This window comes from Triticum urartu, chromosome 2 (assembly GCF_003073215.2).
Source record: "Triticum urartu cultivar G1812 chromosome 2, Tu2.1, whole genome shotgun sequence".
Classification (NCBI taxonomy): domain Eukaryota; kingdom Viridiplantae; phylum Streptophyta; class Magnoliopsida; order Poales; family Poaceae; genus Triticum; species Triticum urartu.
The window spans coordinates 161,821,095-161,846,948 of NC_053023.1; the positions used below are offsets into that span (position 1 = coordinate 161,821,095).

Genomic DNA, 25,854 nt, shown 5'->3' on the forward strand with positions numbered 1-25,854 from the left:
ACGGGAAAGAAATAGCTGACGGCAAAGACGATGTTTGCCGTCAGCCAGTTCTTTGTCGTCTGCTTTTTGTGAGCGGACGACAAAGACCTTCTTTTCGTCAGCAAGCTAACGACAAAGAATAAGCTGACGGCAAATTCTCTGATTCCAGTAGTGGCGCGCCTAGGCTCCCTGGCGCGCCCAGGTAGGTTGTGCCCACCTGTTGGGCCCCCTCTAGTAGTTATTTTGTCCAATAATTCTTATTTATTCCATAAAAATTCCTCGTGAAGTTTTAAATCATTTGGAGTTGTGCAGAATAGGTAGCCTGACGTACCTTTTTTAGGTCCAAATTTTCAGCTGCCGGAATTCTCCCTCTTTGTGTGAACCTTGCATATTATGATAGAAAAGGCATTAGAATTACTCCAAAAAGCATTATTATGCATAAAAATATTATAAACAACAGTAGGTAAACATGATGCAAAATGAACGTATCAAAACCTAAATACATGTGTGAATACATAAACAAACATTATGTCCTAGTGAGCCTCTACTTGACTAGCTCGTTGATCAAAGATGGTTAAGGTTTCCTGACCATGGACATGAGTTGTCATTTGATAACGGGATCACATCATTAGGAGAATGATGTGATGGACAAGACCCATCCGTTAGCTTAGCATAATGATCGTTCAGTTCTATTGCTACTGCTTTCTTCATGTCAAATACATATTCCTTCGACTATGAGATTATGCAACTCCGGGATACCGGAGGAATGCCTTGTGTGCTATCAAACATCACAATGTAACTGAGTGATTATAAAGATGCTCTACAGGTATCTCCGAAGGTGTTTGTTGAGTTGGCATAGATCGAGATTAGGATTTGTCACTCCGAGTATCGGAGAGGTATCTCTGGGCCCTCTCGGTAATACACATCATAAGCTTGCAAGCAAAACGACTAAGGAGTTAGTCACCAGGTGATGTATTACGGAACGAGTAAAGAGACTTGCCAGTAACGAGATTGAACTAGGTATGAAGATACCGACGATCGAATCTCGGGCAAGTAACATACCGAGGGATAAAGGGAATTACGTATGTTGTCATAATGGTTCGACTGATAAATATCTTCGTAGAATATGTAGGAGCCAATATGAGCATCTAGGTTCCGCTATTGGTTATTGACTGGAGAGGTGTCTCAGTCATGTCTACATAGTTCTCGAACTCGTAGGGTCCGCACACTTAACGTTCGATGACGATATTGTATTATATGAGTTACGTGATTTGGTGACCGAATGTTGTTCGGAGTCCCAGGTGAGATCACGGAAATGACGAGGAGTCTCGAAATGGTCGAGAGGTAAAGATTAATATATAGGATGATAGTATTCGGACACCGGAAGTGTTCTGGAGTGTATCGGGTATTTATCGGAGTACCGGAGGGGTTACCGGAACCCCCGGGGGGAATATATGGGCCATGAGAGGGGAGCACACCAACCCAAAAGGGATGGCGTGCCCCCCCCCTATGGAAGGAGGCTAAATTGGGAGAAGGAAAAAGGGGGTTCGGCCCCCCTTTTCCTTTCTCTCTTCCCCCTTTCCTTTCTTCTCCGGTGAAATGAGGCAGGGGGCGCCACTTGGGGAAACCGCAAGTAGGATTCAGATCCTACTTGGGGCGCACCTGGCTGCCTTCCCTCTCCCTCCCACCTATATATATGTGGGGGGAGGCGCCCCTAGCACACCCCAGACAATTGCCTAGCCGTGCGCGGCGCCCCCCTCCACCGTTTACTCACACAGTCATATCTTCGTAGTGCTTAGGCGAATCCCTGCGCAGATCACTTCATCATCACCGTCACCACACTGTCGTGCTGACGAAACTCATCTACTATCTCGACAACTTGCTGGCTCAAGAAGGCGAGGGATGTCACCGGGCTGAACGTGTGCAGAACTTGGAGGTGTTGTACGTTCGGTACTTGATCGGTTGGAGCTAGAATAAGTTCGACTACATCAACCACGTTGTCAAACGCTCCCGCTTACGGTCTACGAGGGTACATAGACACACTCACCGCCCTCGTTGCTATGCATCTCCATGGATAGATCATTGCGTGTGCGTAGAAATTCTTTTGTTTTCCATGCAACGTTTCCCAACAAAACTTCCCACCACACCCACTGCCATATAACCTACATGGGCCTTTAGAGATTTTTTGAATTTGTTAGATGGGCCCTAGGCCCACCCTCATATTTCAACAGGTAGGTTCCAACTAGGGGCAAAAAATCAATTGTCCCTAAATTTAAGCATAAACTATTTTATTTCAAAATTTTATGTTTGGATTTTCTAATTCAAATTATTGTTGCATTCGAATATTTATCTTTCAATTGTAAGAATATGTTATTATATCTTTGATTGTTTTGAATAGTTCGGGTATAAACAAATAAATTGAAAGCGGACATTCGGTACCTGCCGTCGGATTGCCTCCACCCTATCCCCACAGACATTTAAGAAGTTCCATTTTGGTGACTCACATTTCGAGTTGCCTTTAACATGCGATTGCAAGGGCCTCTTTGATTTGCAGAATTCTAAAAACTTGGGAATAGAAAAGGCATAGGATTAGAAGGTCAAAACATCTCTTTTTCAGAAAAGGCATAGGATTAGAAGGTCAAAACATCTCAATCCTATAGGATTTTGGTTGTTTGATTGCAACATAGAAAAAACAAAGGGCCCTTTCTAAGTGGTTTAAGTGGATGCTGGAACTACTAAGGGAAGTAGTTCAAAGAATTTCTTAGAGAAAATTTCTACATATGATTCAATCATATGAATCGAATAACCAACTAGGAAAAAATTATAAGGATTAATCCCCTAAAACTGCTATGCAAATCCTCTGAATCAAAGGAGCCCTGAGAATTTTAGATATTCTTTTCCGGCGTTCACTTCACCCAATGCCTTTTTGTTTTACACTTCAGCCGATGTCATGCTGCAGTGTGAAACGCATCTCATTCACAGCAAAGGAAGCTCTATTGGGCTAAAGAAAAACTCTATTGTCCATGTGATATCTCAAAATAAGCAATTAAGCGACAATGGAGGAAATTCCAGGAGGAAAAAGTAGAAGTTGATTGACACAAACAAGTTGGCATTACTTTAATCAAATCAAGCCCCAGTACAAGCAACTCATTTGGCGAATGGGTCCCATGAAAAGGTCCGGCTTTGAGGAAGGTACAACTGCGCATTGGATAACATGACATGCCGTCCACTTCACATTTACAAACAAAGAACAAGTTGACAAAAAAATGGCACTGCTGGTAGTATTCTCCGCACAATCACACAACAAAAAGGAAACACCATACATGCTTTAGCTCACTTACATAATTTAGTTTGACACGTTTGATATGAATGAAAGGTAATGATGCTCAGAGTTGGCACACGCAACGGCGCGTACGCGCGCGCCGCTCCTTGTCGGGTCGCTACCGAACCAGGTCGCACATTCCCGGGCGCGTGCGGCACCAGAGCGGCTGGATGGGCTCGGCGCGGATCCCTCGCCCCACCATGCGGTGCCGCCAGTCGGTGAGCCTGTCCGTGGCCTCCGCGTACCGCTTCCTGCCGGACGCGTCGCGGTTGCCGGACCACAGCGCCTCCGCCATGGCCGACGCCCGCGCCAGATCCTGGCGTCCAGGACCGTCGCGTCGGCCTGCTCCGTCCACAGCGCCACCTCGCCGCCGATGACCAGCTTGGCCTCCTCCGCGGTGAGCCCGTACGCGACGTCGTAGTCGTACACCCGCTGCCACGTCTTGAACGGCCCGCACCAGGAGCCCCCGTCCGTCTTGTAGTCGCTCCTCTGGTCGTCGTACACGCTGTTGTTCCCGACGAAGTCGCCGTGGCCGCAGTCGAGGTAGTAGAAGGAGGCCGAGGAGACGATGGCGCGGTACCCGGCCTGCACGATCAGCTTCGTGTTGTTGGCCCCGTTGTTCCACGTCTGCAGGATGGTCGTCGCCGGCGGGATCACCGACGCGCTCACGTTCACCTCCACGTCCAGCAGCACGTCCTCCCAGAACACCACCGTGCGGTTCTTGGACACCACGTGCCGGTGCACCGCGCGCACGGTACCGCTCCAGGAGCTGGCTCAGGGTGCCGCCCTTCTCCATGTCCGCCTGGATCGACGGGTCCGTCTCCCAGCATCCCGGCGTCACCTCGTCGGCGCCGGCGTGGTAGAAGCCCTCCGGGAACATGGAGGTGATGTCGTCGATGATGTTGGCCACCACCTCGTACGTCTTGGGCTCCAGCGGGTTCAGCTGCCCGGACCCCGGCTCCGCCGCCAGCCTGGTGCCCCAGTCGCTCGCGTCGGGCAGCCAGAACTTGCCCGCGCAGGACACAGCCTCCGGGTACGCGCCGGCCCACGACGCCGTGTGGCCTGAAATATGGCAACAGATTAGCTCGTTCATCAACTGGGCCGTATTACCTTAGAAACTGGGCCGTGTAAGCACATTGCTTAGTGGGCCGAATGGCAAAAATAGCAGCCATGTCTTTTTCTCTTTTCTTTTTGCGGGGGAAATAGCAGCCGTGTCAGCTTTTGCTTACCCGGTGCGTCGATCTCCGGCACGACGCGGACGCCGCGGCTCATGGCGAACTCGACGATGCGCTTGACGTCCTTGACGGTGTACCTCATGTCCTCGCCGTACGCGCCCATCTCCGCGAGCATCGGCTCGGACGGCAGCTCGATGGGGAACGACTGCGAGTCCGTGATGTGCCAGTGGAACACGTTCATCTTGTTGGCCGCCATGGTGTCTATCGTCCGCAGGATGTCGACGACGGGGAAGTAGGTCCTCCCGGTGTCGAGCATCAGGCCGCGGTGCTGGTACAAAGGCTTGTCCTCCACGCGCACGCTGGTGGCCACCAGCAGCTCCCCTTGCCGGCCCCTCCACGCGAGCTGCGAGAACGTCTCCAGCCCGTGCATGGCGGCCCATACCGTGGCAGCCGTGATGGTGGCCACGCCCGTGGGGAGGATTTCCAGCTCGTAGGACTCGTCCACGCCGTCCTGGAGCGGGGCGGACAGGTCGGACACGGACACGGTCAGGCTCTGGAGCGCGGGGCCCCCGGCGGTGACATTGACCGCCGGCCGGACGATGGGCCTGTACCTCTCGGCGAAGAGCAGCGCGGTGTAGCGCTGCGTGGCGGAGACGAGGTACGGGCTGTCCCCGGACGTGCCGACGATGCGGAACGACGCGGACACCGGCATGGCCGCGAGCGGCTCCGCCCAGGACATGGACGTCGGCTTGGGCCACACATTGACGGGGAACACCGATGCCTGGGCGCGCGACGGCAGCGGGGAGCTCAGCAAGGACAGGAGCAGGACGGCGGCGAGAAGGCCCTTCTTCGCCGCCATTTGTGGTTTGGCTCGAGCTGCTCTGTGCCGCTGCACCGTATGATTGGGAGATGCCTTGATGGGTGTACGCATCGATGTGCCATTCGATTTATATAAGTCGTAGCTTAACAATGTGATTAACGACATTGCTCGGCGTGTTGTCATCTACGCGCGCGCTTATCACAAGGCTCCAAGTGGCTCTTTCATGGCGCCTTGGCGCTACCGTTCGTCCATTTCTGAAAGCTCCGGTTTCGTGGCGTATTATCTCATGCTGTATATACGATGCCGGCGTTCTGCCTTATGTTATGTATGCCGGTTAGCCAGCGATGACTACACGTTTTCTATTGGGTTTCTTGGCCTAAAAGATGTAGTGGAACGGCTGCAACGGCAGTAGTAGTTTACTAATACCAGTACAAGTTTAGGCAGACGTAATCCCTAATCAGACAGTGTACGGCCTGCTGATTGTACTATACTAATGAGATCCGTAGGCGAACACTATATTTTAGCAGCTAGACACGTCGGCTATTTTAATGCCGTCACAGTTGCAGTAGCGCAGTGTGCATGAGCCATATGGTGGTAGACGAACCAGGCTTGGCTTTATTTTAGCAGCTAGCCTTGTTGGTTCAGAAAGTAAATTGCATAGGCGAAACATGCACAAACTGAGCAGTCTTTTACTACTTTCACGGTTGTGCTTGATTCTGTTAATCTAGTTTGCCCGGATTTGCTAGCTCATAGGCGACTGAAAAATCGTTGCATGTCTGTCAGTCGATTTTGGGTGGTAAAGAGGGGCGCTCCTATGTCTCGCCTGACGCGAGAAAGAAGGACGCCCCGCTTCAGATGCCCGATTGGGCACCCAGTGCGGACAAGCTTTGAGTGCTTTGCTGTCAGGTTTTCGCCCAATAATACTAGTTTCGATGGCGAGCAAGGGCGGTAGTTTTCCTGGCAGTGCGTTGGGCTCGCTACCTCTCTTTCCTCTTCTCCTGAATGTTGTTGGAACAGTTGTATTTTCGTTCTTGTAATGGAAAGGGGTAAGGCCGGTTCAAAAAAAGGCATTTAGTGTTTTTTTAATTCTTTTTTTACATTTTCATTCCATTTTTTTGTTTTTTTACCTTTGCTTGTATTTGCAAATATTGTGAATATATCTATTGCAAAAATAAATTTATATATAATTGATGAAAAACATTAATCCCGCATTAGAACAATGTTAAACGTGTATAGAAAAATGTATATAATGTATAAGAAAATTGTATAATGTGTACGAAAAATGGACATCAAAACATATGTATGTGTGTGTGTGTGTGTAATATTAATCATGCATTTGAAAAATGTTAAACATGTATATAAAAAATGTACCTGATGTATTCAAAAAATGTACAATGTTTATGGGAAAAGTAGACGTAAAAAATATATGTTAAAATAAATATTAATTACATATTTGAAAAATGTTAAATGTGTATATAAAAAATATTGCCGAAATATATGAAAAATGTACAATGTGTATGTACAAAAATAGACATCAAAAGATTATATGTTTAAAAAATGTTAATCATTTATTTGTAAAATGTTAAATGTGTATATAAAAAATGCTCCTAATGTATTAAAAATGTAGAATGCGTATGCTGAAAAGTAGATATCAAAAAATAGATGTTTACAAAAAGTTAATCATGTAGTATTTGATATTTTTTAAAGATGTATGCGAAAAATGTATAATGTGTATGGAAAAAGGTAGACATAAAAAAATATAAGTTTTTGAAAATGTTGATCATGTATTTGGAATTTGTTGAACTTGTATATAAAAACTGTTCCTCGTGCATCGAAAAATGTTGAATGTGTATGCAAAAGGTTGACATCAAAATGTATATTTGAAAAAACTATTAATCATGTATTTGAAAAATGTTCAACGTGTATCGGAAAAACGTTTCGTGTAATTGTAAAAATGTTAAACATTTATAAGAAAATATATCCATGTTCTATAAGAAAAGAGAAATAAAAAATCAACAAGGGAAAAAGCAAACAAAGAAAACCAATTAAAACCAGTGCAAAAGAATGAAAATGGTGAAAACCTAGAAAGAAACAAAGAAAGACGAAGAAACTTGATAAAATCAAGAAAGAGACAAAGGAAACGGTAAAAAAAATAAAAAAAATTGGAAACAAGACAAAAAACATTGAAACAAAGAAAGAAACAAAAAAAGCCTAAGAAAAAGAAGAAAAAATTAGGGGAAAACCTAATGAAACCAGGGAAAGAAATGAAAAAAACAGTGAAAAACTTAGAAAAAATAGAAAAACCAAAAAACGAGTCAAGAAATAAAAGACCAGAAGAAACTAAATGAAAAGAAACAAAAAACAAACAGAGAAACCGAAGCAACATCAAACCAGCGACAAGCGAGTGAGGCATGCATGAATATGGGTTGGCCCAATAGTGTAGCTCGCAGGAAATCTTCACGCGAGACTTTCTTCCATCTCGCGTTGAACGATATATAGCTCCCATGGGTAAAGAGCAGCTGTCACACTGCACCCTGATGTGTGCGGTGCACTTGGCAGTGTGTGGGTTGTGGCACGTCTGGTTGGTGTCGTCTGTGGCCCAGGCGTGTGTAGAATGTATTTAACCCTCAACCCATGTATGGATTGAGGGCATGCCGAGCGTTGCTTTGTCTCCCATCTCTTTGCTTCTTACACTCACCTACTTACGCGGCAAGTCTTCTTCCCACCCTCCTTTCGGTTTTCCCAATCACCTTGTGTAGTCTCAATCCGACGTTTGAGTTCGTTACAATTGGTTATTAGAACCATTCCGATCTGCCCCAAAAAAAATTTCGCCACCACCCTCTGGTCCTCTTGGCAAGTTGGGTAACATCTACCACTTTGGGTGTGGACTCGCCCCGGTGAGACCACCCAATATCCTCGACATGGTTAGATCTACTCAGAGCGAGTGTGACGAGGTCATCCAAACCCTCAACTAAAAGTGCATGTAGTCCATATGTGTGGTTTGGGAATTAATGACATCGTGGACTAATGTTTTCATTGTGATGTATTTCAAGGAATGTTCCATAGGCAATGCATGGGGTATATTGGATGGATTGAAGGATGAAAGCCATTAAGATGAATATATGCATTTAGTGTTGTTAATGAATAAGCAATTCATATGGAACAACAATTGCATTGAGATATATAGTGAAGGATTATGGATGTCGCCTAGAGGGCGGAATGCGTGAATAGGCGCTTTAAAAATAACTATGGTTGGATTGAACAAATACGGAATAAAACTAGCGTATAATTTGTCAAGCACAAAACCTAAAATAATCAGACTCACCTATGTGCACCAACAACTTATGCTAAGCAAGATAAACAACTAAGTGATAGCAAAATATATAACATGAAACACTATGGCTATCACAAAGTAAAGTGCATAAATAAAGGGTTCGGGTAAGAGATAACCGAGGCATGTGGAGACGACGATGTATTCCGAAGTTCATACCCTTGCGGATGCTAATATTTGTTTGGAGCGTTGTGGAGGCACAATGCTCCCAAAAGCCACTAGGGCCACCGTAATCTCCTCACGCCCTCGCATAATGCAGGATGCCGTGATCCCACTAAGGGATCCTTGAGGGCAGTCACCGAATCCGTACAATTGGCAACCTTTGAGGACGGTCACCGAACCTGTACACTTTGATAAACCCTTGAGGCGGTTATCGGAACACGTACAAATTGCTTGGGGCAATCTCCGCAAACTGTTGGAATTTTGCTAGTAGGTCTTTGGCCCAAAGCCAACTAAAATTCTGAAATTCTCTTGGCCCATTCATGCACACATGTGAGTGGAGTGAGTGAGGCTAAAGTTTAGTCCCACCCCGGAAGTTGAGAGAGAGTTGCACCTCTTTATAAGGTGAGCTCTTCTACCACTTGTATGAGCATGAGAAGAGGAGACCTACACGCGCGCTCCTCCTCCTCGCTCGCCTCGCCACGCCACGCCACGCCTCGTCACGACGCGCCGTGCCGCGCCGCGCCGCGGGTTGTGGGATTGAGCTGAGCCGAGGACAGAGCTATGCACGTTGTCTATATTTTTGTTGCTCGGGACCGTTTCCGATTCTTTTGGATCGTGACGACTCGGACGTGGGGTTTACTCTCACGACCTACCCGTCCCGCACTATATAGTCATGCAGACGTCTATCCTAGCTGCCGCCGCTTCGTATGGTTTCTCACCACCGTTCCAGATCATTGCGCCGCCAAGCAAGTCTTCTCCATTCCTCCTTTCGGCGTGCACCGGGAGAAGGGACAGCAGGCCTCCGGAACCCCGCCTCTCGTGATCCTGTACGGGAGAGGGGCGATCAGGTTTTTGGGGAGCGCACTCGCGCGACTGCTGGCAGCGACGACTTCTTCCCCGACCTCGACAACCTCATCCTCGACGACATGGGCGACAACGTCAATGCCGGCGGTGCTGCTCCCGCTGCACCGTATGTGATTCTATCCTTCCTGTTCGAGATCATGGTAGAATTCATGTTTCTAGTATGTGCCCTAGATGTGATATGTTCATCTGCTATGCTAGTTTGCATGATTAGTTTAATCTCTGCTACTGTAGTCATGATTTATCTTCTAATTATTCGGATTAAATCTTGTAGTAACTTGCTCATATTTCCAACAATCCAAAAACCTGATTATAGGCAATTTACTCCGAGTGGTTTTGCTGCGCATCTGAAGCCGCCTGCCTTTAAGGGGGCACAATATAAGAGGTGACGCACGAGAGCAGTCTACTGGTTTCAGACCATGGGCTGCTATGACACCACCAAGGGCAAGCCTGAGAGCGATCTTAATCCAGCACAGTTGGAAGCTTTCGAGAAGATCGATACCCTCTTTAAAGGCGCTCTTTTGAGTGTTCTTGATGACTCCATTGTGGATTCGTATATGTCGTTTGACAACGGCAAGGACATGTGGGCTGCGCTCGAGGCCAAGTTTGGTGCCTCGGACGCCGACAGCGAGTTGTACGTCATGGAGCAATTCTATGACTACAAGATGACTGATGAGCGCCCTGTTGTACAGCAGGCTCATGAGATACAGTCGCTCGCAAAAGAACTTGAGTACTTCAAGTGTGTGTTGCCGGAGGCATCATTGCCATGCTTCCACCTTCGTGGAACAATTTTGCTACTTCCCTGAAACACAAGAGACAGGAGTTTTCCGTTGCGGATCTCGTTGGTACTCTTGATGTTGAAGAGAAGGCGAGATCAAAGGACACACGTGCTCGAGTTGCTGAGGGAGGTTCTAGTGCCCACATGGTATAGAAGAAGAACTCCTAGCCCAACAAGTTCAAAAATAATAAGAACAAAACTCAGGGCAAAGGCAAGTTTGATACAAAGAACAAGTCATCACACTCTACCAACTTCAAGAAGAGTTCCCATAAGAAGGGGAAGGGACTTTTCCATGTCTGCGGTGATCCTAATCACTGGGCTCCGAAGTGTCATAACCGCTTTGAGGAGCGCGAACATGAGAAGAGCGGCAAGTCCGCTAATGCTGTCATCGGTGATATTGATATGACGGAATCAGGGTATGGTATTTTTCCTACCATCCTTTCAGTATTTCAATCCCCTGATTGGTTAATTGACACCGGTGCCAATGTACATGTTTGTGCTGACGTCTCCATGTTTTCTTCTTACCAGGCAACAGGGACTTCACCCGTGCTGATGGGGAACGGGTCACATGTCATCGTTCTAGGTGTTGGTACTGTCGATCCAAAGTTTACTTCGGAGAAGACTGTGCGTCTGAAGAACGTTCATCATGTGCCGTCCATAAATAAAAATCTCGTTAGCGGTTCCCGTTTATGTCGAGATGGTTTTAAGTTGGTTTTTGAATCCAATAAAGTTGTAATTTCTAAGTATGGACAATTTGTTGGAAAAGGCTATGAGAGCGGAGGCTTGTTTCGCCTGTCTTTGTCAGATATTTGCACTAAAATTATTAATAATGTTTGCCACAACAATGAGTCTGATATTTGGCATTCACGACTTTGTCACATTAACTTTGGTTGCATGACGCGGCTAGCCAATATGAATTTAATTCCGAAAATCTCTATTGTCAAAGGCTCTAAGTGTCAAGTATGTGTGCAAGCTAAGCAACCTCGCAAGTCCCATAAGACTGCAGAAGCAAGAGACTTGGCGCCACTAGAGCTTATACATTCTGATCTTTGTGAGATGAATGGCGTGTTGACAAAAGGTGGAAAGAGACACTTCATGACGTTGATTGATGACTCCACTAGATATTGTTATGTGTATCTCCTAAAATCAAAAGACGAGGCTTTAACTTTCTTCAAAAACTATAAAGCTGAGGCAGAGAACCAACTTGATCGTAAAATTAAACGGCTTAGGTCCGATCGTGGTGGAGAGTATTTTTCCAATGAATTTGATCTGTTTTGTGCGGAACATGGTATAATCCATGAGAGGACGCCTCCCTACTCAACTCAGTCAAATGGGATAGCCGAAAAAAGAACCGAACTCTAACTGATATGGTTAACACCATGTTAGACACATCGAATCTTTCCAAGGAATGGTGGGGGGAGGCGCTAATGACTACGTGTCATGTCCTAAACCGAGTTCCCATAAAGCATAAGACCATGACTCCATTTGAGGAATGGGAGAGGAAAAGATCGAAACTCTCTTACCTACGTACTTGGGGTTGTTTGGCGAAAGTCAATATACCAATTCCCAAGAAGCGCAAGTTTGGACCAAAAACCGTGGATTGTGTTCTTCTGGGCTATGCTTTTCATAGCATCGACTATAGCTTTTTGATAATAAAATCTGAGGTATCCGACATGCATGTTGGTACAATTATGGAGTCGAATGATGCAACTTTCTTTGAGGACATATTTCCTATGAAGGATATGCCAAGTTCATCAAATCAGGAGATACCTACTCCATCTAGTGAGGAATTCACTGTAACTCCTGAACCCACCATTGCGATGGAACACGTTGAGAATCCTGTTGAGGGTGACAATGGAACTCCTGTGAGGAGTAAGAGATAGAGGACTGCAAAGTCCTTTGGTGATGATTTCATTGTGTACCTTGTGGATGACACACCCAGGACTATTTCAGAAGCCTATGCATCTCCTGTTGGGGAACGTAGCAGAAATTCAAAATTTTCCTACGTATCACCAAGATCTATCTATGGAGAAACTAGCAACGAGGGGAAGGAGAGTGCATCTACATACCCTTGTAGATCGCTAAGCGGAAGCGTTCAAGTGAACGGGGTTGATGGAGTCGTACTCGTCGTGATTCAAATCACCGATGACCAAGTGCCGAACGCACGGCACCTCCGCGTTCAACACACGTACAGCCCGGTGACGTCTCCCATGCCTTGATCCAGCAAGGAGAGAGGGAGAGGTTGAGGAAGACTCCATCCAGCAGCAGCACAACGGCGTGGTGGTGGTGGAGGAGCGTGGCAATCCTGCAGGGCTTCGCCAAGCACCACGGGAGAGGAGAAGAACTTGGGAGAGAGGGAGGGGCTGCACCAAAGGCAAAAGGTGTGTCTCAAGAGGCCCTCCTACCCCCACTATATATAGGGATCCCAAGGGGGGGTGCGCCAGCCCTAGGAGATCCAATCTCCTAGGGGGCGGCGGCCAGGGGAGGAGTCCTTCCCCCCCAAGGCACCTAGGAGGTGCCTTCCCCTTTTGGGACTCTTCCTTTAGGGTTTCCCCAGGCGCATGGGCCTCTTGGGGCTGGTGCCCTTGGCCCATGTAGGCCAAGGCGCACCCCCTACAGCCCATGTGGCCCCCCGGGGCAGGTGGCCCCACCCGGTGGGCCCCCGGGACCCTTCCGGTGGTCCCGGTACAATACCGATGACCCCGAAACTTGTCCCGATGGCCGAAACAGGACTTCCTATATATAAATCTTTACCTCCGGACCATTCCGGAACTCCTCGTGACGTCCGGGATCTCATCCGGGACTCCGAACAACATTCGGTAACCACATACAAGCTTCCTTTATAACCCTAGCGTCATCGAACCTTAAGTGTGTAGACCCTACGGGTTCGGGAGACATGCAGACATGACCGAGACGTTCTCCGGTCAATAACCAACAGCGGGATCTGGATACCCATGTTGGCTCCCACATGTTCCACGATGATCTCATCGGATGAACCACGATGTCAAGGACTTAATCAATCCCGTATACAATTCCCTTTGTCTAGCGGTATTGTACTTGCCCGAGATTCGATCGTCGGTATACCGATACCTTGTTCAATCTCGTTACCGGCAAGTCTCTTTACTCGTTCCGTAACACATCATCCCATGATCAACTCCTTGGTCACATTGCGCATATGATGATGTCCTACCGAGTGGGCCCAGAGATACATCTCCGCTTACACGGAGTGACAAATCCCAGTCTCGATTCGTGCCAACCCAACAGACACTTTCGGAGATACCTGTAGTGCATCTTTATAATCACCCAGTTACGTTGTGACGTTTGATACACCCAAAGCATTCCTACGGTATCCGGGAGTTGCACAATCTCATGGTCTAAGGAAATGATACTTGACATTAGAAAAGCTTTAGCATACGAACTACACGATCTTTGTGCTAGGCTTAGGATTGGGTCTTGTCCATCACATCATTCTCCTAATGATGTGATCCCGTTATCAATGACATCCAATGTCCATGGTTAGGAAACCGTAACCATCTATTGATCAACGAGCTAGTCAACTAGAGGCTTACTAGGGACATGGTGTTGTCTATGTATCCACACATGTATCTGAGTTTCCTATCAATACAATTATAGCATGGATAATAAACGATTATCATGAACAAGGAAATATAATAATAACCAATTTATTATTGCCTCTAGGGCATATTTCCAACATCTCCTGATGCTGACTACTGGAAGGAAGCTGTACGTAGCGAGATGGATTCCATCTTAGCTAGCGGTACCTGGGAGATCACTGACCGTCCTTATGGGTGCAAACCTGTAGGATGTAATCGGGTGTTCAAGAAGAAGCTTAGACCTGATGGTATGATTGAAAAGTATAAGGCACGGCTTGTGGCCAAGGGTTATACCCAGAAAGAAGGTGAAGACTTCTTTGACACTTACTCACCCGTGGCTAGACTGACCATAATTCGGGTGCTACTATCACTGGCTGCCTCACATGGTCTTCTCGTTCATCAAATGGACGTTAAGACAGCTTTCCTCAATGGAGAGTTGAAGGAGGAAATTTACATGGATCAGCCAGATGGTTTTGTAGTACCTGGTTAGGAAGGAAAGGTGTGCAAGTTATTAAAGTCTTTATATGGCCTTAAACAAGCTCCTAAGGAGTGGCATGAGAAGTTCGAAAGAATATTAACTGCTGCCGGCTTTGTAGTAAACGATGATGACAAGTGCGTGTACTATCGCTATGGTGGGGGCGAAGGAGTTATTCTTTGTCTGTATGTCGACGACATACTGATCTTTGGAACCAAACTTGATTTAATCAAGGAGGTTAAGGATTTTTTTATCTCGCTGTTTTGAGATGAAGGATCTAGGAGTAACTGATATTATCTTAAACATCAAGCTGTTGAGAGATGAGAATGGTGGGATCACACTGCTTCAGTCTCACTATGTGTAAAATGTCTTGAGTCGTTTTGGGCATAGCGACTGCACGCCTTCTCCAACTCCATATGATGCTAGTGTGTTGCTTCGAAAGAACCGACGGATTGCTAGAGATCAACTGAGTTATTCTCAGATTATTGGCTCGCTTATGTATTTGGCGAGTGCCACGAGGCCTGACATCTCTTTTGCTGTGAGCAAGCTGAGTCGGTTTGTGTCAAATTCGGGAGATGATCATTGGCATGCGCTTGAGAGAGTTATGCGCTATTTGAAAGGCACCGCGAACTATGTGATTCACTACACCGGGTATCCAAGGGTACTGGAGGGTTATAGTGACTCAAACTAGATATCTGATGCTGATGAGATTAAGGCCACAAGTGGTTATGTTTTCACACTTGGTGGTGGCGCTATTTTCTGGAAGTCTTGCAAGCAGACCATCTTAACGAGGTCAACTATGAAAGCAGAACTCACAACATTAGACACTGCCACTGTTGAAGCAGAGTGGCTTCGTGAACTCTTGATGGACTTACCTATGGTTGAAAAACCAATACCCCCATCCTAATGAACTGTGATAATCAAACTGTGATCGTCAAAATAAACAGTTCAAAGAACAATATGAAGTCCTCAAGGCATGTGAAGAGGAGACTGAAATCTGTTAGAAAATTGAGGAACTCCGGAGTTATTACGTTGGATTATATCCAAACGTCGAAAAATTTGGCAGATCCCTTCACAAAGGGTCTACCACGTAATGTGATAGATAATGCATCGATAGAGATGGGTCTGAGACCCACCGCATGAGTTGTTCATAGTGGTAACCCATTCTATGTGATCGGAGATCCCGTGCAGTAGAAGTGAGAGACAAGCTGTTGGTCAGCTGGGAGGAGAGTATCCTTATATTACCTATCTCACTCCATGAAGATGCAATACTCTCCTGATCTGCATGGCAGGTTGATACTTATTTAATGTGTTCCAAGTGGCTTATTCGGGTAAGCAGAGATGTTGTCCTGCAGAACATCTTCTGAGGAACACATCCATATGAATTTGACTGTTAACGTCGCAGTCTGTGAGAATTGGGTGTTCTCTAATAAATTCATGAAAAGGCCCTGGAGTATGACGTATACGCTCCACCCGCGGGAAGCCTTGCGGCAGCCCAGTATCGATCAAGAATTTGTGTGAAACTAGTCTCGCAGAAAACTTGTAGCTCAAGGCATAGTTCACTATTCAAGTTGTGATCTAGTGTAGCATAAATCTCTAAGTGAAAGTTCAACTTCACAGTCTTCACTAAGCACTGGTATATAAACAATGTTTTGGAACTAAATGATGAGATGTGCCAATGAGACTTTGTGGGGTATTGTTGAAATTTTGCTAGTAGGCCTTTGGCCCAAAGCCCAAGTAAAATTCTGAAATTCTCTTGGCCTATTCATGCACACATGTGAGTGGAGTGAGTGAGGCTAAAGTTTAGTCCCACCTCGGAAGTTGAGAGAGAGTTGCACCTCTTTATAAGGTGAGCTCTTCTACCACTTGTATGAGCATGAGAAGAGGAGACCTACTCGCTCGCCTCGCCATGCCACGCCTCGTCACGTCGCGCCGCGCCGCGGGTTGCGGGATTGAGCCGAGCCGAGGACAGAGCTATGCACGTTGTCTATATTTTTGCTGCTCAGGAAAAATTAATGAGTTATTAATTAATAATTAATGAACGCGTTAATTACTGAACCGTTTCCGATTCTTTTGGATCGTGACGACTCGGACGTGGGGTTTACTCCCACGACCTACCCGGCCCACACTATATAGTCAGGCAGACGTCTACCCTAGCCGCCGCCGCTTCGTATGGTTTCTCACCACCGTTTCAGATCATTGCGCCGCCAAGCAAGTCTTCTCCATCCTTCCTTTCGGCGTGCACCGAGAGAAGGGACAGCAGGCCGCCGGAACCCCGCCTCTCGTGATCCGGTACGGGAAAGGGGCGATCAGGTTTTGGGGAAGCGCACTCGCGCGACTGCTGGCAGCGACGACTTCGCGAACGACGACTTCTTCCCCGACCTCGGCAATCTCATCCTCGACGACATGGACGACAACGTCAACGCCGGCGATGCTGCTCCCGCTGCACCGTATGTGATTCTATCTTTCCTGTTCGAGATCGTGGTAGAATTCATGTTTTTAGTATGTGCCCTTGATGTGATCTGTTCATTTGCTATGTTAATTTGCATGATTAGTTTAATCTTTACTACTGTAGTCATGATTTATCTTTTAATTATTTGAATTAAATCTTGTAGTAACTTACTCATATTTCCAACACAATTAAATTGGATATGCAGAAGCTTGTCCCATAGCTTTCCATCACAATGATTGAGGGCTGGAAGAGGGAACTTGAGATGTGACTAGATCTCCGGAAGCAAAGGCTAACCTTTGCGCAAAGGTGAACGAAGACACGATACGGACATGAGTGGGCACGCTCATCTTCGCAAAACAACGACACGAACCAACCCGCCGCTACGACGAGTCACGAGACCCAACCAAGCGGTCGCTGCCGTGTCGCAGCCAGCGGGACCCGTCGTCATCTCGGCAAAGCAAATATTCGCACAGTCACGGCACGTCGAGGCCGAGCTGCAGGCCACTTCGCCCTGCGCTCCAAGCCGCCGACAATGCAGGCCCACCAGCCCTGACCGCAACAGGTTGGGCAGCAGCTTGCAGTACACTCCGGCGCACCAAACCCCGCCTCGCACGCGAGCCGCCAGCGCCGCTTCCCCCGCCCCGCCGGCCGCCCCCCCGGCGGGCCAGACGGCATGGAGTGCCTGAGGCGGGTGAATCCGTTCCGCGCGTGTGCGGGGCTGCGGGTTCTGGGGTACCTCATGCTGGCGCTCGTCGCCGCCATCGTCGCCGCCTCCTACTACGCCGTCGTCGTCTACGCCTGGGGCCCACTGCTCCTACGCGGGGGCAGCGGAGGCTCCGTAGCGGCGGCAGCTTTCGTCCTCGCCGCCTTCCACCTCCTTGTAAACGCCGCCACCCTGTCTCTCTTACCATCTAATTTCAGTATACCTTGAGGAGTCATGTGGTGCTAGGTAGTGGCCTCTGTTTTTCCTTCAACTGCAAGGCAGCTTAGTCATTTGTGCGAGCAGCTAATTGTGCAATATGGATCTTAATTCATGTTACATATCATTAATGTCTTTCGGATTAACACATGATAGATGCGTATGCTCCAGCATCAGAACAAATTATGTCTCAAGAAATACTGTATATCCTTCGAAATTACTTTTTAAGGGCCCTTTCTTATTGTTGACTTTGTGCATTGAGCAACTCAAATATATAAGAACATCACCTCATGCAATGGTTATACTCTTATTCAACTATTTTTTTCATGCTTCAAGCGATTGATAGATATATTATGGTCAAACAAGTCAGTAGCATATAGATCGAACCATATCTGACGATAATACCTAGACGTGATATTTTGAGCCTCTATTCTTGTTATTCACCAAACTGTATTTAGTACTCCCTCCGTTTCTAAATATAAGCCTTTTTAGAGATCTCAGTACGGACTACATACAGATGTATAGTCATATTTTAGAGTGTAGATTCACTCATTTTGCTCCGTATGTAGTCTGTATTGGAATCTCTAAAAGGCTTATATTTAGGAACGGAGGGAGTAGCTTTTAGATTTTCGGTTCGAGATATTGAGCATGACAAAAGATGTGTTGGTTTCTTCCAATTAGACTGAATTATTCACCATAGCGCCTTACATTACTTGCTATCATGGACTTCTCTTTTCTTTAAATGAGAAAATCAGGCCATGATTGTGTTTGTTTCTGTTTTGTTTAAATTTCTTCAGGGTTCTTGTTTCTTCTGCAGCTTATAATGATGCTATGGTGCTACTTTATGGTTGTTTTTACGAATCCTGGAGCTGTACCTGAAAACTGGAGACATGCTTCTGAAGAGGATGGTATGTATGCAAACAACAGTAGCACCATATCAAATAATGTCGCTACAGATTGTGTGAATCCTCCATCCACTTCAGAGGAGCAAGGACATGCGCCTAGATATTGCTCTCGTTGTCAAAATGGCAAACCTCCACGTTGCCATCACTGTTCTATCTGTAAGTCAGCCTTCTTCATGGTGTCAATTAATTTATAATAGGGAATGCCACTGTTTCAAACCAATCTTCATACTTCAGGAAAAATGATGTTTGTCATCCAATATATATTGTTGGTTATGATGTGAATGGTCTTGCAAGTGCCGGATTATGGTCCCTGAACTGGATTGAATGTGGCTTTAGTACTGGTGTTACTTTCAATGAACAACGGTCAGTTTGCGGTTGCTGAACTGTATTCTGCCGAACTTAATTTATAATCTGCTATGGAAAAATAGTTGCGTAAGTAGGGATAAATTGATTTAAACAAAAGGTAAAATAGACAAAAGCTGGAAAGGTAAGGTGGATTATCATTAATCCACCACAATGCCAAAAGCAGCCCACGAAAGGGTGATCTGTAAAGTTGCTACAGAAATACCTAATGAAAAGCACAAGAAAGTTCTTGCATAGTTTGTGTGCAGCTTGTGTGCTTTTTCTTTTATAGTTACTCATAAATGCATGAAAGTCATCTATCCCTTCTATTACATTCTTATTGTGACCTTTGTATTTGACTCTGTAGGTGACAGATGCGTACTAAAAATGGATCATCACTGTGTTTGGGTAGTAAATTGTGTCGGAGCAAGGAATTACAAGTATTTTCTCCTTTTCCTGGTAGGATTGGAACACTCATTGGGAAATTGATTATTGGAACACTTCTTGGGAAATTAATCTCAGATAGTGTATAGTTGTTTTTTGAGAGCGCATTTTCATATAAACTTCAGCAAGATTTTAAGTTGCTGTTCGGTTAGGATTGGGTGTAGTGAAAATATTTTGTATTAGTAAGCTAGTCTCTTATACTTGTTCTGGACTTGTATGAAAACCATGCTAGGGTGATTTCGCAGGCATATATTTTTGTTGTGGGATATACTAGTTCTGTCATGCCATAATGGAACAGATTTTAGATTTTTATTTTTTGGCCCTAAATCTACCTTATCTTATTTTGATGAGAACCTGATGTCCAAACAGGCAAACTAGGCCTTACGGGTTGTTTGGATCTTGCCTGTAAGCAAAAGTGGTTGAACTATTTTATGGGCTAACCACCTAAACCTTTTTGGCCTAGGTCATGCTTTAACGAAACTGCCAATTGCTAGTTTTTCTAGAAAAACACTTCAAAATAGCAGAATAACTAAAAATGATGCTCTCGAAGCAGATTTTCACCAAATACTACCATAATGTAACACAAAATTATAAATCAGTATTGCTAAAACTTCTCAGAGAGTTTATGCCACCAATTGGCTTGTTTCCATTTTGTAGCCACATAGTTGTGTTTTTTCTAGTATCTTAGAGTATGTGGTTTGCCTTTTCAGGCTCATTCAATAAATTTATGCCACCTATTGGCTTGATATCATGTTGTAGGCTTTTAGCCCCATATTTGTGTGTTGTTTCCTCGATGACAATATGCACTTCCATATTTGTGGTGATATTATCTGATAGGTTCATGCACAATTATTACCAGAATTTGCATATTTAGGATTGCTGGACTTGCTCATCTGTATTTATTTTTCAAACTGTAGGTAGCAAGAAAAGACACGGAAGTATACATTGATTTTAAAAACAGAAAGACATGAAAAAGCTTTAACGAAAACCTTCAACGTTGTCTTGTGTTATAAGTGCTAACTTACCAAATCTAACGACAGCTGTACTCTGTTCTCTGTGCTGGGACTCTGACTGGCTTCAGCCACATATAAGTGTTGGGCATAAGCATAACGAGCCTTACGACTCATAAGGGCACAAACAAACTACTACACAAGTTACTTATAATTATGTTTCCTGTCAATTGTCTTCTTGCTACACTTCCTATAATCATTTCTCAACCTGCTTCTTTAGCTTCCGTACTACTTATTTTTTTAAAGTGCACTCTCTTTTCATTATAGGTGTATACTTTCCTCGAGACTGTGCTGGATACATTGGTGCTACTTCCAAGCTTTATTATCTTCTTTCATGATGGAAGTAGGCGCCCCAGCTCAGCTGGTGATATTGCCATTCTATTTCTTGCTTTCGGTAAGCCTCTTCCTTTCAAACTTACCTTAAAGGTGTGTGGTTGAACTTACCCTACTCCTACGGTTTTACTGCAGTTCTAAATTTGGCGTTTGCGCTGAGCCTCCTTTGCTTCATATGCATGCACACGTCTCTTGCTGCCAGTAATACGACTTCTATCGAGGTAAAGGATTTGTAATGTGAATACTTTTGGTTTCCTGCTTGCCACTGTTCATAAGTACACTAATTCCTTGATTGAACAGTTAAACTTCGTTTTTCATTTATTCGGAGTTACTGGTTGATCTTCAGGTCGTGTAACCAACTGACATCACACACCTGTTCAAATAATACCATGTAGCTCATTATATTGGTACTCCCTCCGTCCCAAAATAAGTGTCTTAACTTCAGTACAACTTTGCACTAAAGTTAGTGCAAAGTTGAGACACTTATTTTGAGACGGAGGGAGTACTTGATAACCTAGTAATTCATGACCTTCATTTTGTAGTTAAAAAAAAAAACTCACTGGTACAACAGTACAAAAACAATCTAGGTTTCAGCTTGAATTTCTTGCAAGAATAATGAGATTTTGGTTGTACAGTGACTTGCTGCTGTTGGCATGCCCAAATGATATGCTTTTTTGTACTGGTTATATACTAATTCCAGGTATACGAGCGAAAGAAAACATGCTCATGGGAGTATGACCTAGGATGGAGAAAAAACTTGGAGCAGGTATTTTACCTGCATTTCCGTTCGTCCGAGCTCCTTAATTCCATACGAACCTTCTGAAATATTGTGTACTGCAGGTATTTGGCACCAACAAGTTGCTCTGGTTTCTTCCTATGTACTGTACCGAGGATCTGCAAAACATTGCTACAATTCAAGGCCTTGAATTCCCTACTCGTTCTGATGCAGTGCTGTAGTTGCGATTTGGTTGACAGTATATTCTTGTTATGCCATACGGCCATCTCACTTTGTAGATTAAACCGTCTTACTTCTGTACATAATCATCATTTTTCTGTACAAAGCTACTTCATCCGTCCGAGTTTAGGGCAACTCCAATCCGCGTCACCAATCACCCGCAAATGTATGGACTGGACAGTCTAGAGATTTAAGGGTCATCCATTGACCGTCACCAAATTTGTCCGGACACATTTGAAATCTCACAAACTAGGATCAAACTGGGGAGTCCGAACGTTTGCCACGTCGGACTCAGACAATGCGGACCACCTGGAGGTGTGTGTGAGGTATTATGTGTGCTCAGCGGATTATCATGGTTTTTACCTGGTTTTCGTTAATTAACTGAAAAACTCTCTTCTGATCAATTAATTCATGGGACATATCTTTTGCCTCGGTTTCAAATAAATTGGACCAAACACAACAGTTAATGGTTCAAGATAAACTTAAACTTTACATCCCAACTGATTAAGCATACATAATTGGTGATTGAAAATTTGTTGCAGAGACGCGTGTAGGATCGGCCAGATCGCAGCATGTTCATATCCAAAATTGCTCCATGGCCCTGCGTCCCAAATCAGTGAAAGACTTGCAATCCGAAGGCTGCTGCAACTCTTGCAGTCCGAGTTTGCACCACAGCACGACGGGGCCCCTTATGTGGCCATCGCGGAACAGCTTGGCTTCCACGTCAAACTCTGCAGATCCCGACCGCATCTCGGACTCCAGGCGCTTCCTCTGGCTGTCCGACAGCGGCGCTCCTCCGCCGCCGCCGTGCGCCAGGGCCGTCACCTCCGCGGTTCCCTTCCTTCCCGGCTCTGCGCACACGCCCGGCACAGGCCCTTCTCCGATGACAACGCCGGCGTACGACACGGCCGCTTGCCCGTGGCTGAAGCAGTTTTCGAACACCAAACCTTTGTCTCGACGTGGAGAGTAAAGTTGAGCGCCGGCGGCGAGGTCGTTGACGAAGCGGTGACGCCGGTGAGATTGACAGAGTAGTAGTCGGTTGCAGGGTTATCCAGCATAAAAGACACGGCGAACATGAAACCCGCGGCTAGTTAATTTGCAAGTTTCAACGAAGGAAAGTTATACACGAGTTGATATAGTGGAAATCTTATAGGAGCAACAAGGAGAAGAGCGTACCTAGTCCAAACAAGAACATAAATTTGTCCCTCTTGTGGATTGTTTCGTAATAATTGTCCAGCTCCATACTCACGGTTAACGCAGGATCGAAGATCCAACGTCAAGCGAAATTATGAATAGAAGATCCCAATTTGAAGCGTGGCACGTTATTATGATTAGAAGATCCCCTGTTATGTACTCCAGTACTATATTTATACAAGGAACATATCTCCCCAGCCGGAAGTTAAAAAGAAAAAGAAAGCTACAGGATTCGGAAGGGATACAAACCAGACTCCAAAATTAAACTCTTCTACTCATTTTTTACTACCAAAGACTCTTTTTATTGCGGGGGCTACCAAAAACTCTTGTACTCTTCGTGTCTAGCTCTACGCTTTGCCTATCCTTCAGTTTGTGTCAATAGCTCGCGTCATGTACGTACATATGAGGTGCAATTGTAGGGCATGAAAACCTCAAACTGCACATCTCTAATTATTATAAGAAGCTTTTCAGAGCACCCGAAGAAAATTTTGTGTCTCTAGATGAAAGCGCGATCTGGGATATACCTTAGCTCAGCTCCGACGAGAATGAGGTGTTGTCTACTCCGTTCACTGAGAAAGAGGTGTTTGATGCAATAACACAAATGAAACAAAATAAAGCCCCCGGACCGAATGGGTTCCCGACGGAATTTTATAAGCGATGCTGGCATATAATGAAGGAAGATATTCTGCCTTTGTTCCAGGACTTGTTCGAGGTGACTTACAACTATTCCACGTGGAGGTTACCTGCATTGAGCAATCCAGGCCGATTTGTCTTCTCAATGTAAGCTTCAAGATCTTTACCAAGGTTGGTATGAATAGATGAACGCGGTGTTGGGGAACGTAGCAGAATTTTAAAATTTTCTACGCATCACCAAGATCAATCTATGGAGTCATCTAGCAACGAGGGAGAGGGGAGTGCATCTACATACCCTTGTAGATCGCGAACGGAAGCACTCAAGAGAACGGGGTTGATGGAGTTGTACTCGTCGTGATCCAAATCACCGATGACCTAGCGCCGAACGGACGGCACCTCCGCGTTCAACACACGTACGGTTGGGAAGACGTCTCCTCCTTCTTGATCCAGCAAGGGGAAGGAGAGGTTGATGGAGATCCAGCAGCACGACGGCGTGATGGTGGAAGCAACGGTGATCTCGGCAGGGCTTCACCAAGCTCCAATGAGAGAGAGAGAGGTGTTACGTGGGGAGAGGGAGGCGCCAGAGACTTGGTGCGGCTGCCCTCCCTCCCCCCACTATATATAGGGTCCCTAGGAGGGGCGCCGGCCCTAGGAGATCCAATCTCCAAGGGAGGGGGGGGGGCGGCCAAGGGGGGCTTGCCCCCCAAGTCAAGTGGGGCGCCCCCACCCGTAGGGTTTCCAACCCTAGGCGCAGGGGGAGGCCCATGGGAGGCGCACCAGCCCACTTGGGGCTGGTTCCCCTCCCACTTCAGCCTATGGGGCCCTCCGGGATAGGTGGCCCCACCCGGTGGACCCCCGGAACCCTTCCGGTGGTCCCGGTACAATACCGATTACCCCCGAAACTTTCCCGATGGCCGAAACTGGACTTCCTATATATAAATCTTCACCTCCGGACCATTCCGGAACTCGTGACATTCGGGATCTCATCCGGGACTCCGAACCACTTTCGGGTTACCGCATACTAATATCTCTACAACCCTAGCGTCACCGAACCTTAAGTGTGTAGACCCTACAGGTTCGGGAGACATGCAGACATGACCGAGACGACTTTCCGGTCAATAACCAACAGCGGGATCTGGATACCCATGTTGGCTCCCACATGTTCCACGATGATCTCATCGGATGAACCACGATGTCGAGGATTCAATCAATCCCGTATTCAATTCCCTTTGTCAATCGGTACGTTACTTGCCCGAGATTCGATCGTCGGTATCCCAATACCTCGTTCAATCTCGTTACCGGCAAGTCACTTTACTCGTACCGTAATACATGATCCCGTGACCAAACACTTGGTCACATTGAGCTCATTATGATGATGAATTACCGAGTGGGCCTAGAGATACCTCTCCGTCATACGGAGTGACAAATTCCAGTCTCAATCCGTGTCAACCCAACAGATACTTTCGGGATACCTGTAGTATACCTTTATAGTCACCCAGTTACGTTGTGACGTTTGGTACACCCAAAGCACTTCTACGGCATTCGGGAATTACATGATCTCATGGTCTAAGGAAATGATACTTGACATTGGAAAAGCTCTAGCAAACGAACTACACGATCTTGTGCTATGCTTAGGATTGGGTCTTGTCCATCACATCATTCTCCTAATGATGTGATCCCGTTATCAATGACATCCAATGTCCATAGTCAGGAAACCGTGACTATCTATTGATCAACGAGCTAGTTAACTAGAGGCTTACTAGGGACATGTTATGGTCTATGTATTCACACATGTATTATGATTTCCGGATAACACAATTATAGCATGAACAATAGACATTATCATGAACAAGGAAATATAATAATAATCATTTTATTATTGCCTCTAGGGCATATTTCCAACAGTCTCCCACTTGCACTAGAGTCAATAATCTAGTTACATTGTGATGAATCGAACACCCATAGAGTTCTGGTGTTGATCATGTTTTTCTCGAGGAAGAGGTTTAGTCAACGGATCTGCGACATTCAGGTCCGTATGCACTTTGCAAATATCTATGTCTCCATTTTGAACATTTTCACGAATGGAGTTGAAGCGACGCTTGATATGCCTGGTCTTCCTGTGAAACCTGGGCTCCTTGGCAAGGGCAATA

General features: G+C 45.9%; 1 protein-coding gene and 1 pseudogene across 2 annotated transcripts; one reads left to right on the forward strand and one right to left on the reverse strand.

The window, feature by feature from the left end:
• Positions 1-3,096: 3,096 nt before the first annotated feature.
• On the reverse strand, positions 3,097-5,374 carry LOC125541338 (annotated as a pseudogene).
• A 12,055-nt stretch (positions 5,375-17,429) lies between these two features.
• On the forward strand, positions 17,430-22,018 carry LOC125536539 (probable protein S-acyltransferase 12). 2 transcript variants are annotated; one of them, XM_048699770.1, is made up of 8 exons: positions 17,490-17,849; positions 18,706-18,796; positions 18,872-18,949; positions 19,503-19,594; positions 20,857-20,983; positions 21,058-21,143; positions 21,623-21,688; positions 21,763-22,018. In XM_048699770.1, the coding sequence occupies exons 1-8, from the start codon at positions 17,643-17,645 to the stop codon at positions 21,877-21,879; spliced, it is 864 nt and encodes a 287-aa protein (XP_048555727.1). In that variant the 5' UTR covers positions 17,490-17,642; the 3' UTR covers positions 21,880-22,018. The 2 variants fall into 2 exon arrangements, with proteins under 2 accessions (XP_048555728.1, XP_048555727.1); XM_048699771.1 differs by having other exon boundaries at positions 17,430-17,849; positions 18,706-18,949.
• The last annotated feature ends 3,836 nt before the right edge of the window (positions 22,019-25,854 follow it).